The sequence below is a fragment of the Taeniopygia guttata genome, chromosome 11, assembly GCF_048771995.1.
Source record: "Taeniopygia guttata chromosome 11, bTaeGut7.mat, whole genome shotgun sequence".
NCBI classification, from domain to species: Eukaryota; Metazoa; Chordata; class Aves; order Passeriformes; family Estrildidae; genus Taeniopygia; species Taeniopygia guttata.
In genome coordinates this window covers 315,979-328,363 of record NC_133036.1, presented here as the reverse complement: position 1 = coordinate 328,363, position 12,385 = coordinate 315,979, and the positions used below count along the sequence as shown (strand labels likewise).

At 39.5% G+C, this 12,385-nt stretch overlaps 1 protein-coding gene across 3 annotated transcripts; it reads left to right on the top strand.

Annotated features, from left to right (window-relative positions):
- The first annotated feature begins 1,036 nt into the window (after positions 1–1,036).
- Positions 1,037–8,931, top strand: SNX20 (sorting nexin 20). 3 transcript variants are annotated; one of them, XM_030261041.4, is made up of 4 exons: positions 1,037–1,313; positions 3,369–3,546; positions 5,258–5,409; positions 7,941–8,931. In XM_030261041.4, exons 2-4 carry the CDS (start codon positions 3,381–3,383, stop codon positions 8,607–8,609), a joined length of 987 nt encoding a protein of 328 aa, XP_030116901.3. In that variant the 5' UTR covers positions 1,037–1,313; positions 3,369–3,380; the 3' UTR covers positions 8,610–8,931. The 3 variants fall into 3 exon arrangements, with proteins under 3 accessions (XP_030116901.3, XP_072790399.1, XP_002191053.4); XM_072934298.1 differs by having other exon boundaries at positions 1,037–1,428; XM_002191017.6 differs by having other exon boundaries at positions 1,039–1,337.
- Positions 8,932–12,385: the final 3,454 nt, after the last annotated feature.

Below are 12,385 nucleotides of genomic sequence, written 5' to 3'. Positions count from 1 at the left end.
CTTTTCGGGTGTAACTTAAATCACTTTTCTCATGGAATATGCTAAAGTGGCCGAAGGACTCTGCCAATATAACGGCATCTACTCCAGGGCTTTTGCCAGTGTGGCTGTAGCTGCATGCAAGGGATTTTTCATCATTCTGACAGCTATTTTGGCAAAACTCCTACATTTAGACCAAGTCCAAGTTAAAGTTGGCATTGTTTTATGTTGCAAATAAAGCAGAAGAGAAGTATTACCAGTTTATGGCCCTGATTTTACATTATTTTAAGTTGTTTGTTCTAAAGGAATGTGTGGGGCAGGATCCACGTGGTCCTTTGGATGCTTGCCTCCCACATTTGTGCTGCATTAAAATTGCTTGGTTTTTCAGTGACTGAACTTTGGAAGAGGAGAAACTAACCTTACTAAAAAAAGATAGCATCCATATTATTTACCTCAGAAATAGCTATCCTGATGTTTTAAAGCAAATTTCCAAACTGAACTCCAAAAGGAAGCATCTGGGCCAAAGGACATGTGGATTAATACATCATTCTTCATTTTGTCCTCAGATCAACAATGAATTTTAGCACACATAGGATTAATTTTAGGCACACTCATAAGCCCATCTCAAGTTTAGTAATCATGTCAGATATGATAATGTTCCTATTTGAATTTTAATTGAGCAGATATTTGTAATTAATCATGTGTTCTGCACTATGCATAATCAGGATTTCTGTCAGACGTGCACAGAGCAAGGCTGTTTGTTGTGATGCCATCTGCATTTTTTTTCCTGAACTGGATGTTACGCCTGTATTTTAAAGACATCCCAAGGGGCATTATTTTTCCACATAAGTACATTTTACGTACTTAGCTCTTTTTCTCCCTTAATCTCGCTTTTGCTCAGAGTGTTTTTTTGATTCTCTGCCCATGCAGCGTAGTTTGCATGTAGGTTGGAGTGTGCGGATGGCACTGTTTACTGTCGCGGTACTTTGCAGGACTGTGGGATGGCACCGTTTGCTGTCCCGGTAGTTTGCAGGGACTGTGCGGATGTCATTGCTGTCGCGGTAGTTTGCGGGGACTGTGCTGATGGCACCGTTTGCTGTCGCGGTCTCCCCGGTGCCCGGAGCGGGGCCGGGCGGCCCCGGCGTGCGGGAGGCACCGGAGGGTTCATGCGCAATGGGGCAATGGGACGGGGAAGTGCGATTTCATCGAGGCTTCTTCCTTCCTTTTTGTGAGACACAGAATGTGCCCGCTAGAAGAAGGCACAGACATTTTTCCTGCGTTTTGGAAAGGCCAGGCGGGCTGAGCGCGGCCTCGCTCCGAGCGCACATGTGCCGCAGGTAAAAGAGCTCCGCGATTGCCAGGTGGGTGCAAGGGCGCTTCGGGCTCGGGAGCTGCTTAAAAACCAGTGATGAGGGTCTGCCCAAGATAACATCGTGTAATTTTTTGCAGGAGGTTTGTGCTGTTTTGGATTTTTTTTTTTTTTTAAATACGTAAAAATAAGTAGTAGCTTAGTTAAAAGAGTTTGCCACGAGTTTTAGGTCTGAAAATGAAACTGTTTGCATGAAGTGCAGTTAGTATTCAAGGTACGTATATTAAAGGCAGAAGACTTGTGTGTCAGAACACCCCCTTCTGCATTCTTCTGTTTAAAAGTCTGTTATGTACCCTGGTAAACAATGTTTTAAAACAGTACATATAAATAAATAAATAAATATGTATGTATATGTATATATATACACATACTCATATACACTTATGAATATAAAACCATGCACACACAAATATTTTCAATGTAAATACAATTTTTCTTATAAAGTTATCCCAACTCTTATCCAAGAAAAAAGTTGTCATTTAAATATGTTTGGCCATTTTCATATTCCTCATGTAATCTACTATGTATGCTCTTGTGCTATAAACTTTTGTGATTTTCAAAAGACTGAGCAGTTAAACAATGAGTAAGTGGCTATTCTTTTGTGTTCAAAAAGTAGATAAGGAGGACTGAAGATCTTGCAGTCCAAGAATAAGAGCTCCCATGATGCTTTCATTAAGGAGGATGACAGCATCTGTATATTTGCTTGTGCAAGCCAGCCAAAGGAAAGGTTTATGTTACAGGAAAGTGGTCTGCACTTCCATTATTTCCAGTGGAGAAAGTAATTGCTTTTCTTTTTATAGCCTTTCAGCTTGCCAGAAATCAATAAGTCTGCTGAAGGAGTTTCCTCACCTCTGTATCCAGCATTGCATAACTGTGTGGTAGACAAGTAGTGGCAAAATGATATGTAGCAATAACCCTCCTACAACCTCCCATTACTTAATCACCACTGCTTGGGCATTATTTTAGCAGGGTTTCTTGTAAAACTGTATTGGTCTGTTATTTGGCTTTCACTTGTTGGCTGAACTGTGAGCAGCATTTTGCTCATGCTAAGGGAACACAGCACCTTGGCAAAGTTGTTAGGATGTTCTTAGAGCTTTTTCAACTGTTCCCATAACACAGTGTAGGTGTTACAGGCAGGTTTTGTTTGTTTGTTAAAAAAAAAACAACAACACATCAAAGAACATCCTTAAATGTGGAGATATTTAAGCAGCAGAATGGCCAACATGGTCTATTGGAGTAGGAGTAAATTGTGTTAAGCATTTTGTCATTACATGGTAAAAGAGTGGTCCTAGTAGAACAGATCTAAAATAGCACAATATATCTAGGGTAAAAGAACAAGTAAAAGGAGAATACTTCTGTATAATAATTAGAAAATTCAGATCTCCTTCCACCAAGCCATTGTCAAAGTCAGTTGTCTTGTTTTCACAGTGTAGAGACAAGTTTCTGGACAGAACCTAAAACTGTGAAATATGATAAAAACTTTACGCTATTTTAGATATCACCCTATTTTGTCCTACAGGTTGTGATTAAGAGCAGACAAGAAGTTTTTAAGTCTTGATAACAGTAAATTTTAGCAGTGTAAGAGAACCAGGCTGCTGGTTATACTAATTATCTCAAAGATCTTTAGTTCATCTGAGCTCATACTTGCAAGCTTGGGGGCAAAATACAAGGAGGAAGAAATCTGTCCACACTGAAGTTCATTATAAAATTCTCATAGGCAGGAACTGAGTTCCCTATCTAGTATTATTCATCATAACTTCTCATGTTTTTCTTATTTGATTTTAAGCTGAAAGCATCCAAACACTTTCATGGGTAACAGTAATAGGGATAGTTCTGCACTATGTAGATATTTCTATTTATTACTTTAGTTTTTATGAAGTTGCACTGATAACAGCTCACAGAGAACATAGAATGAAAAATTAATAGACTGAAAACAACAGAATTAATAATATAAGAAAATTACCAAAGTGGATCCCCTAAAGGCGTGGTACTAAGAAATGTCATGGGGTTTGTAATCTTTCAGTGATAGCAAGCAATGGACCAAGATTCACACTGTGCAGCAGAAAGGGAACTGTTGGAAGCTGTAAGCAGAATTACTACATCTTCTACCACAAGTCCATCTGATGAAGAAGAAAATCAACCCGAAGCTGGAATTTCATGTCAAATGAGAAAAGAAAACCCAGAAAAAGATGACACGCAAGGTTGATGCTATCCTTTAATTTTATTTCTCATCTAGCTGTTTGTGGCGTTAACCTGTTGTATTAAAAACTTTGCTTATTTATTGCAGCAGTGCTTCAAAGCTGTACTGCCATACTCCACTGAAAATAAGCCTTGAGTACACTTGTAGCAATAATGTAGCAATAGTGAAACCTATGCTCATCCTGGTGTGTATATACACACAGAGGTTTTCTTTCAAATGCCGTGTGCCTCAAATGTATCACAGATTTAATTTACACACCAGCACTGAAAGCAGTGATCATCAGATGGTTGTTCTTGGGAGTGCACTTCCCGTGCATCAGCAACCTGAACTCCCTGGCAGGATCAGCAGGGACACCAAACTGAGGCCAACCTCGAGCAGGCAGCTCTCACATGCCTTTAAAGAGGCAGCTCTGAACATTCACCTAAGATTGCTCTCATCTGTTATTAAATAAAATGTTATGTATAACCTTAAATATATATAATCTCATCAAGGTTTTAAATCTGGAAGGATGTCATAAAGCCCACCTCTCCTAGGAAATAGATACTTTGAGCCAAATCCCCAAGGCCTTGAAAATTGAAACTGTATGGTCAAATGATTAAGAACATGTAAAAATGAGGCGCCACTGAAACACTGAGACTACTGTGGTGCCTTTACAAGTCTATTTCTGCACCAAGCTGTTCTCCCACCCTTCTCCTTCTCCTCCATTGGCAGAATGTTCCATACACTGCAGACTGACCTCAGCTGACTGCCTTGACAAAGACATCCTTGATTAGAAACTGGGACCACTGTGCCCACTGAGATACGAATATTCCTTTTTTTATATCCACTGATCCAGCCTATATGGCTCCTGATGAAACTATTGTCAGAAGTTTGCAAAGACAGAGAAATTGCCTTTTTGAAATTCTGCATCAAAATCTAAGCAAACTCTACAGCCAGATGTCCCATACTTTTATATGTGCACACACACACATATGTGTATATATGTGTGTGTGTGTGTGTGTGTGTATGTGACTGTGAGAAGAGAGAGGGGAAAGGAGGGAGGTATATAAATATATATATTATATATATATAATCATACTATAGATTATATATATATATATAAACATATATAGCTAAGCTGTGCCATCAGTTCAGCTACAGAAAAGAAAAAAAAAGAGAGAATGTGGGAAATCCTCCTTCAGCTGAGCTGGTTATCCAACTCTGAGGTTAGGGTATTCATGTTTTCTCAGCTTTCTCCTATTACTGCACAAACCCCATTTGAGTAGGGTCAGTTTTTGAATAAATATCTGAATTTGCAGCTGCATTGTATTATCTCATCCATTTAGCAACAAAGAAGCCTGGAGAAACATCTGACTCAAAAGACTCAGTCAGTGTTTCTTAGGGCTACTTCTGGGATGATGAAGAAAATCTCCTGCTAAGACTGCCCTAGGTTACAACCTTGACATACAGTATTTCATGGCAGTATGTTCTCTACAATTTTGTGTTCTGCAGGTGATATTTTTTTCTTTCAAGATTTTGGACCCTAATAGCTTTCCTCAAAGCATCTGCTCCTGTCTATTAGCAGTGAAATCACATATTTTATCAGTCTTTAGGTCTTGGTCTTGCTGTTACAGCAACAGAAAATCTAGGCTGTTCTTTCACAACAAATACATAAATTTTTTCTTTCCAAATGCAAAGAATATAATCTGAAATACTGAATATATTGGTTTTAGATTCCAGTGCAACCCTAGGTCCCAACTCTTCGATGACCACTAAGGAGCTTCAGGAATATTGGAGGAATGAAAAACGCCAGTGCAAACAAATCAAACTCCTTTTTGAAATCCCGTCAACCAGAATTGTAGAGCACCACTTATCTAAATATGTGGTAAGCTAAGAAATGAATATGTAAGAAGATCATTAATTTTTATTCACTCTACAGGGGTCTGCACAGCACACAGCAGGCCTCACTACATGAAAGCCTCAGCAAGGGCCAACTCTTGCAAGCCAGGATCACACTGAGTAGAACCTGTTCTCACTGATTGTATGGGCCTGCCTGGTGCAATCTGCATCTAAAAAAACACTCTGACAGTCAGTTCACTAAATCTGCTGCAATGGAAAAGTGTTATCAAATAAATTGGTATCTTGAGTATCCTTAAAACACAGAGTTTTGTCAACATCAAGGAAATTCACACAAATGTAAAAATATTTGTATATTTGCACTTCCACTGAACTAGCCAGCTGTAGCAGCTGCTGTGCATTTGTATAACTTCCACATCAGAGGTTTCTTTTAGCACAAGTGCAGAATTCTTTGATGTTGACAAAGTCTAAGACATCCTCCAGCTAGATCACTTGGGATTGTTCCCCTTCCCTACTTGGAGCTCCCTTAGGTGGCATATTTCTGTCATATTTTTCAAGATTAAACATGAGTATGAGGAGTGGGAACAACCAAGTAGGTTGGATTTTCGTATCTTTTCCCCCAGTACTGATACTTAGTTTTTATTTGTGATTCTGCTCCTGGCCTTCAGAAGGACTGATCTAGAGTGAGTGCCTTTTAGTACTCCTGTGAAATTCAGATAAGGATGATTTCCCTGTTTGCTACAGTCTGTGATATCTGTAGATGGAAAATGCCAAGAATCAGCATTGCTGATACTGGGTGATCCGGTTTGGTAGAATTTGAAGCACGTAAATGTTTTGGAGACTGTCCTTAGATCTTGTTGTATGCTGGACACACCTACTCAGTTGCTGCTTTTCTTGCATACATCCCTGAGTATTCAGCTTCTGAATAGCTAGAAATTGGTTTTGTGCAACTGCATGAGAGCAAGAGTATCATTTAGCATATGTGCAATTAAACTTAGTCATAAGTCACAAGCCTAGGCAAAAAGATTTACATTACAACAAAACTGAGCCAATTTGAATGACAGTCTAATTAAGAGCTACTTCTTACCTTTTTCATGCACACTCCACAAATAAAAAAGCAAGTCCTTTTAAATTATTCAATAGCTGCCCTTGATAAAATAATAGCTTAAAAAAATGCTCTTATGATTGTTTTGGAATGTGTCAGGCATATATACACTTTTCAGCAGGGAGCAGGACAAAGTATAGGAAAATGCCACAGTGCTTACAAATGAAAAGAGATCAGAGAAGTCAGCTCAAATTTGGAAACCTTTCAAGAAGTGCCTGTAAAGATAATTTATGAAGATTAAAAGAGAGAATTTCTCTTTAAGGAAAAACAAGGAAGAGAATCAGACAAGCATAGTGCGAGTACTGGTTTGCAGCCTTCAACAGCAGCAGAGAAAATAACTGGCATGAGCAAAACCCCTGCAGCTCCTGTGTAAATCAGTGGGCACAGGGGGAAGTTGGATGCAAACATGGTCATCATCCGAGAGGCCAACAGTCTGTGCCCTTAGGTGGTGACTGGTGACACAGTTAAACTGGCTCCCATGGAGCTATCATGGTTTGCACACGCTGGGGATTGGCCCCTCCTCAACATCACTGTGCTTGGGTCAGAATCAGGAGAGATTATTTGGACAACACAGCACAAAATTTTGCAGCTATTTGCCCAATACCACATTTATTATGGTCTTTTTGGGGCTAGTAAAGGGCTGAGAAAGACATGCTCTTGAGTACTATTAATGTGGGGCAGCACAGCTGTTAGTTGCAAGTGAAGGGCTTTGGATAGCAGATTGCTGTAGAAATGTTACTTTTTTTGTATTATTTAAATGTGAATTAAATTTGAATATAGGACAATGATTTAGAGGGGAGAAAAGTATTTGGAGTCACTCCATCTTATTTTTGCACAGACCACATATATTGCCAAATACTCCCTCTTCTTTCACAACATTACTAACACCCCAAATCCCTTGGAGTGTCTTATAAAGAGCGTTTCTGAATATTATGACCGATGTAAAATAGATTGCATTCAATATTAAGTCTGGAAAATCCATTCAGTTCACTGAAGATGATTGATTGCAGCAGCCATGGCTGTTATAAACAAAGTACAGCTACAGAAATGCTTTGTGAGTGTTTTTATGTGTTCAGTCTCCTGCTAGTTTGCTTTCCCAGCACCTTGCAGGGTGGGATCTGTTAGTGCTCTCTTTATGTACAACTTATTTACGTGCTCAGCCTAAGCCTGGTGACAGCAGCACAGAGCAGCTGGAGGTGGGAATTTTTAGTTTGATGGCCGCAGATCTTTCAGGTCTACACTGAGCATGTACCATAATCCCAGGCAGTAACTGATTTAGCAGCACTGCCATAGGAGTACACAAGATTACAGACAGAAAATTGGTGCAGGAGTGTTTCAGCTGGAGGACTGAAGAAGCACAAAGTCTTTTCATAGCAGTACCAGACAAAACCTCACTGCACTGGGGCTAGAATGGTCCCTTCTCATGCTTACTTTTTCTCTTTGGTTGTGTTTAGATGTATAAAATCATCATTTTGCAAACAGGGAGTTTTGACAGCAACAAGTCTGTAATTGAAAGGCGTTATTCAGATTTTGAGAAACTGCACAGGAATCTGCTGGAAGAATTTAGCGAAGAACTGGAAGACGTAACCTTTCCCAAAAAAACTCTAACAGGAAACTTCACAGAAGAAATAATCAATGAAAGAAAATTAGCCTTCAAGGACTACCTGAGACTCCTATATTCTATGAAATACATCAGAAGATCAAAAAAATTTATTGACTTTTTAACAAGGCCGGAGCTGCAGGAAGCGTATGGCTGCCTGCGGGGTGGCCAGTACACCAAAGCTCTGGAAATCCTCGTAGAAGTCATTGGGCTGCAGGAAAGGCTGACGAGAGGGAACCCTGTTGCAACTGTCCCCACGCTCTGTGCCATCGTGGTGTGCCACAAGGACCTGGAAAACCCAGCAAGTGCCTTTGAATACGGAGAAAAAGCTCTAGCACGCCTCGGTGTGCACACCAGCCACAGGTACTACATGCCACTGTTAGAAACTATGATCGCTCTGGCATATGAACTTGGCAAGGATTTTCTGTCTTTGCAAGAAAAACTGGAAGAATGGAAGACAAAGAAAGATCCCATACGGGTTTTTACCCTAAAGGAACTGGCAGTCCGGGAGTACGTACGGTGAGCACAAGAAAAATTTAATGAAAGTGCAGACTCTTGAAAGAGTGAGAACTGGAAATTACCTGTTTGGCTTACATATAACATTGTATTAATAGGAAAAAAATTAAATATCTCCTATGCTCAAAGGGACATTAACATCTATGTTGGAATATATTACAACTACTGTACAGATATGAGGAGTTCCTGAGGAGGACTTTAAGGTTTTTTTAAAGGAAATTTGCAAGAAAATAATCTTTTATTATTAGGTTATTTTGAACATAGCTTATTTTATGTGAAAAGTCAGAATAAGAAAATATAATTAATAAAGCACATGAAAATCTACAGAATCAGAGGCATTACTTGTTTATGTGGAAACGACTTCCTTTCAAGAAGAGAAATATCTTCTCAGTAGATGCAATCTAAAGGGTACATCCTCAGACACTGAATGTAGGTTTCTACTCCTCCAGCTGAGGCCTGGTCAAATGGCACTTTGCCATTTCTGAGGATAATGGGGTTGGTCTTGTTCCCACGGAATTCAGCTGCTGTGGGCAAGAGGAGGAAGGTTTACAATCAACTTTGGTGGGAGCAAAAAACACAAGTGATGGTCATTCCATCACAGACGAGGGAATACACTTAATGTCCCTTTTGGAACTAACACAGTTTTTGGACTTTATGCATTGAAGGCACATTCTTGTTTGCTTGCCTGCCTTGGTAATTTCCCTCCACTCTAAGGTCTCTCCCATACACTTATTTTAACAATCTGGTAAATTAATTCTCATAAATATTCTAATTAGCTTGTCATTATCTAGCATGGGTCATTATTCTCTGCTGAACATAGTCCACTGAGTACTTTCAACCCTGTACTCCTGTTACAGATACTACCTGCACTACAGTGACATTGTCTATAAATTAGGAATAACTGTATTAATTTACCTCCCCAAGACATGAAAGATTCATTTAATTGGAAGTGCACTGAAGCTGAAAAATTTTGTTGTGTGTTGTTACAAGAAGGATGTCTTGAAAAAAATACAGAATAATAGGACTGGCTAGGGTGGAAAGTTAATATTTTAAGTAGTTATTAACAGAAAGGCATTAAACACAAAATACATGGATTATTTGTTATTTGGCAATTATTATTTTTGCTAGTTATACCAGAAGTAATAGAATTAAGAGTAATTAATTAAGAGACTTAGAGGCTAATCTTGCCACAACATAGCATATTGCAGGACAGTTAAAACGGATCAAAGGTAACACCGTCTTAGAGGACGTGTGAATCAGTAACAAAGCAGTGAAGAAAAAAGCATGTCTGGGGTCTGCATCACACTCAGGCAGTTTCAAGTTCAGGAATGAGGAGGAAATGACCTCCACGCTGCTCTAAATCCACAACAGATTGTGGTGAAAAAACAAAAGAATAGGAAAAAATTATTTTCTCCCTTTTCCCCCCTCCCATCCTTGTGTGCAGCATCCCAGGCACAGTTTTCTTGGATTCTCCTCAGTTTCTATGGGATGGTCCATGAATATCTACCTGCATCCACATTACAGCTGACCACAGGATTAGAGAGTCCATAAGTACTTGATGTCTAGCAAGGACAATTACCAGGAAAGCACCATATCTGTAAGATGTAAGATTTATTAATCTTCCCAGAGATTCCATTGAAAATCCTTGGAAAGAAAAAGCTAGAATAGTTATGGCAGCAAATGGGGATCCACGGAGCCTGGATTTCACCTGGAGCTCTGCCACAGACTTGGTCTGAACTCAGCACAAGTAACTTAATCTCTGTGCCCCTATTTCCTCCCACAGTACTTCCCCATTAAGTTTCCTCATTCAGGTTCTCAGCACCCATAGAACAGGACAGTTGTGAAACTTGACCAAATAAGTCCAGCATTTAACTTGGAAGTGTTCATTAGGATAGAGGCAACTTTGATTTATACAAGCCTATTCCAATCCTCAAGGATATATTGAGGCAGAAGAGAATTGAAGAGGTATTGAGTTGCCAGACCTGTGTGCTTATTGTGGATTACAATTTCTGTACCAATGTAGTCTTATTTCAGAATCAGGTGTTATTTCCTTGTAAACTACAGAAGTTACAAAATTATCTCTATATTACATCATACTGTAGTGAGACCAAGCTGGCTGATCAGCCCCACAGGCAATCAGCCAATTCTGATTTCTGAGCTGTAAAACCTCAGAGTGGCCGGATCTGCCAAAAGAATTCTGCTTCCTTCTACACTCATTCCAAGAGTCAACTTCTGCAAATTCTTTTTCAGTTGATTTTTACAGCAAAGTGAGTTACATGTTATTATACGTAACAGAAGTTACATGTTATTAAACTAAAAGGTAATGGCATTCCTGCTTCCAGACTGTCTTCCACTGATAAGAAGCCTGCAGGTTCCCTCTGCCTGTACATGGCTTTATCTTCCACAGTCAGAAATGTGCAGGCAGGTAGAACAGATTTCCTGCAGGCAGGATGAGCATCTTTCCCATTACGTTTGCAGCAACAGAGCAGTGTTACTGTATTGTCCTGGCTTTTCCCTAAGATGTATAACAATGGAATGTGTGCTCTACACCAGCCACCTCATCTTAGTTCTCCTCTGAATAATGTTTTGAGAATGGCTCAAATAGCTGCCATTTTCATGCACATCTATCTGTCTTGCTTACCTGTGGCCCTCCCTTTACTCCTGTTGAGAAGCCACTGGAGAACAATGGCTGAAATGTTTGTGCAGTCCCTAAAGAGTTCATGTGCTGTCCCCAGGGCACACATCTCACTCCTCCAGGTGCCAGGCCAACAAAAGGGAAAAGGACTGCATCAGTGGGACTATTTTGGAAGAAGGAAACTTTGTCACTGCCGCATATGCAAGAGCATAACATAAATTAACTAAAGAGGTGGTTCCTGCTTCCCCACAGCCATTTTACTTCCACTCTTCACTGCTGTACAGTATTTAAGTGATAAAAGCATGTTTTATAAATAAATCCATTTCATCCTTTTCCTGCCTCCCCAAACAATGGGTTCTTTTTACAAAATATTTCTTCGGTTTAATGAAATAGATAGAAACTAACATCTGCTGGCATTTGTCCTGTTTGCTTCATTAACCTTTATCAGCTGCTCTCCATACCTGGAAGGTGGCTGGAATTCATCTCCAGCTGAAGGTCTCGATTCCCAAGCTCTGCTCTTGGCAGTGTCCCAAGCCCACTGAGTGACTTTGATCAACTAATCAAATCTCAGATTTCTTTTGAATACCAATGTTACTTTGTCTTCTTCTATAAAGCTATATTTTACTTCTATTTTAGCAGTACATTCCAAAGTATCATTTTCCCCATTTTACAGCTAGGGGAATTGTGGTACAAGTAAGAGAAGTGATTTTTCCCAAAGTCTAATACAGTGGTCTGGAGACCACACTGGCTGCCTGAAGAAATGCTGAAGCACAACTGGCATCCCAGCTTTGCAGAAAGAGACCTGCCACAGTTGTGTGTACTCAAGTACATCTTGCATGAGCAGCCACAACACAGCTTCACTTGTGCCTGGTGTCATACACCTGAGAAAACTGCCTGAGGTGTCGATGCAAGAGAAAACATTTCCGACTAATTAATATATTTGAAGAACTAATAAGCGGTTGAATAGCACAAATATTCTAACCACTACTTTATAAAAATAAAAAAGCAAAAGTCTTGCCTAAGAGATTTTTAGAAAAAACCTACAGACTTCAGTATCATTTTCCACAAGAAGGAATAGAAAAATATTTTCAAATACATTTTTTCCAGTATTTGAGTATTTCTTAGAATTTGGAATTTCTTTCCAGTGC

What these genes read in the sequence shown, in the direction of transcription:
- SNX20 (XM_030261041.4), top strand. Translation starts at nt 3,381, where the DNA reads ATGGACCAAGATTCACACTGTGCAGCAGAAAGGGAACTGTTGGAAGCT. An exon ending in AGAAAAAGATGACACGCAAG is followed by an intron (nt 3,547 to 5,257) that starts GTTGATGCTATC and finishes TATTGGTTTTAG; the next exon opens with ATTCCAGTGCAACCCTAGGT. An exon ending in ACCACTTATCTAAATATGTG is followed by an intron (nt 5,410 to 7,940) that starts GTAAGCTAAGAA and finishes GGTTGTGTTTAG; the next exon opens with ATGTATAAAATCATCATTTT.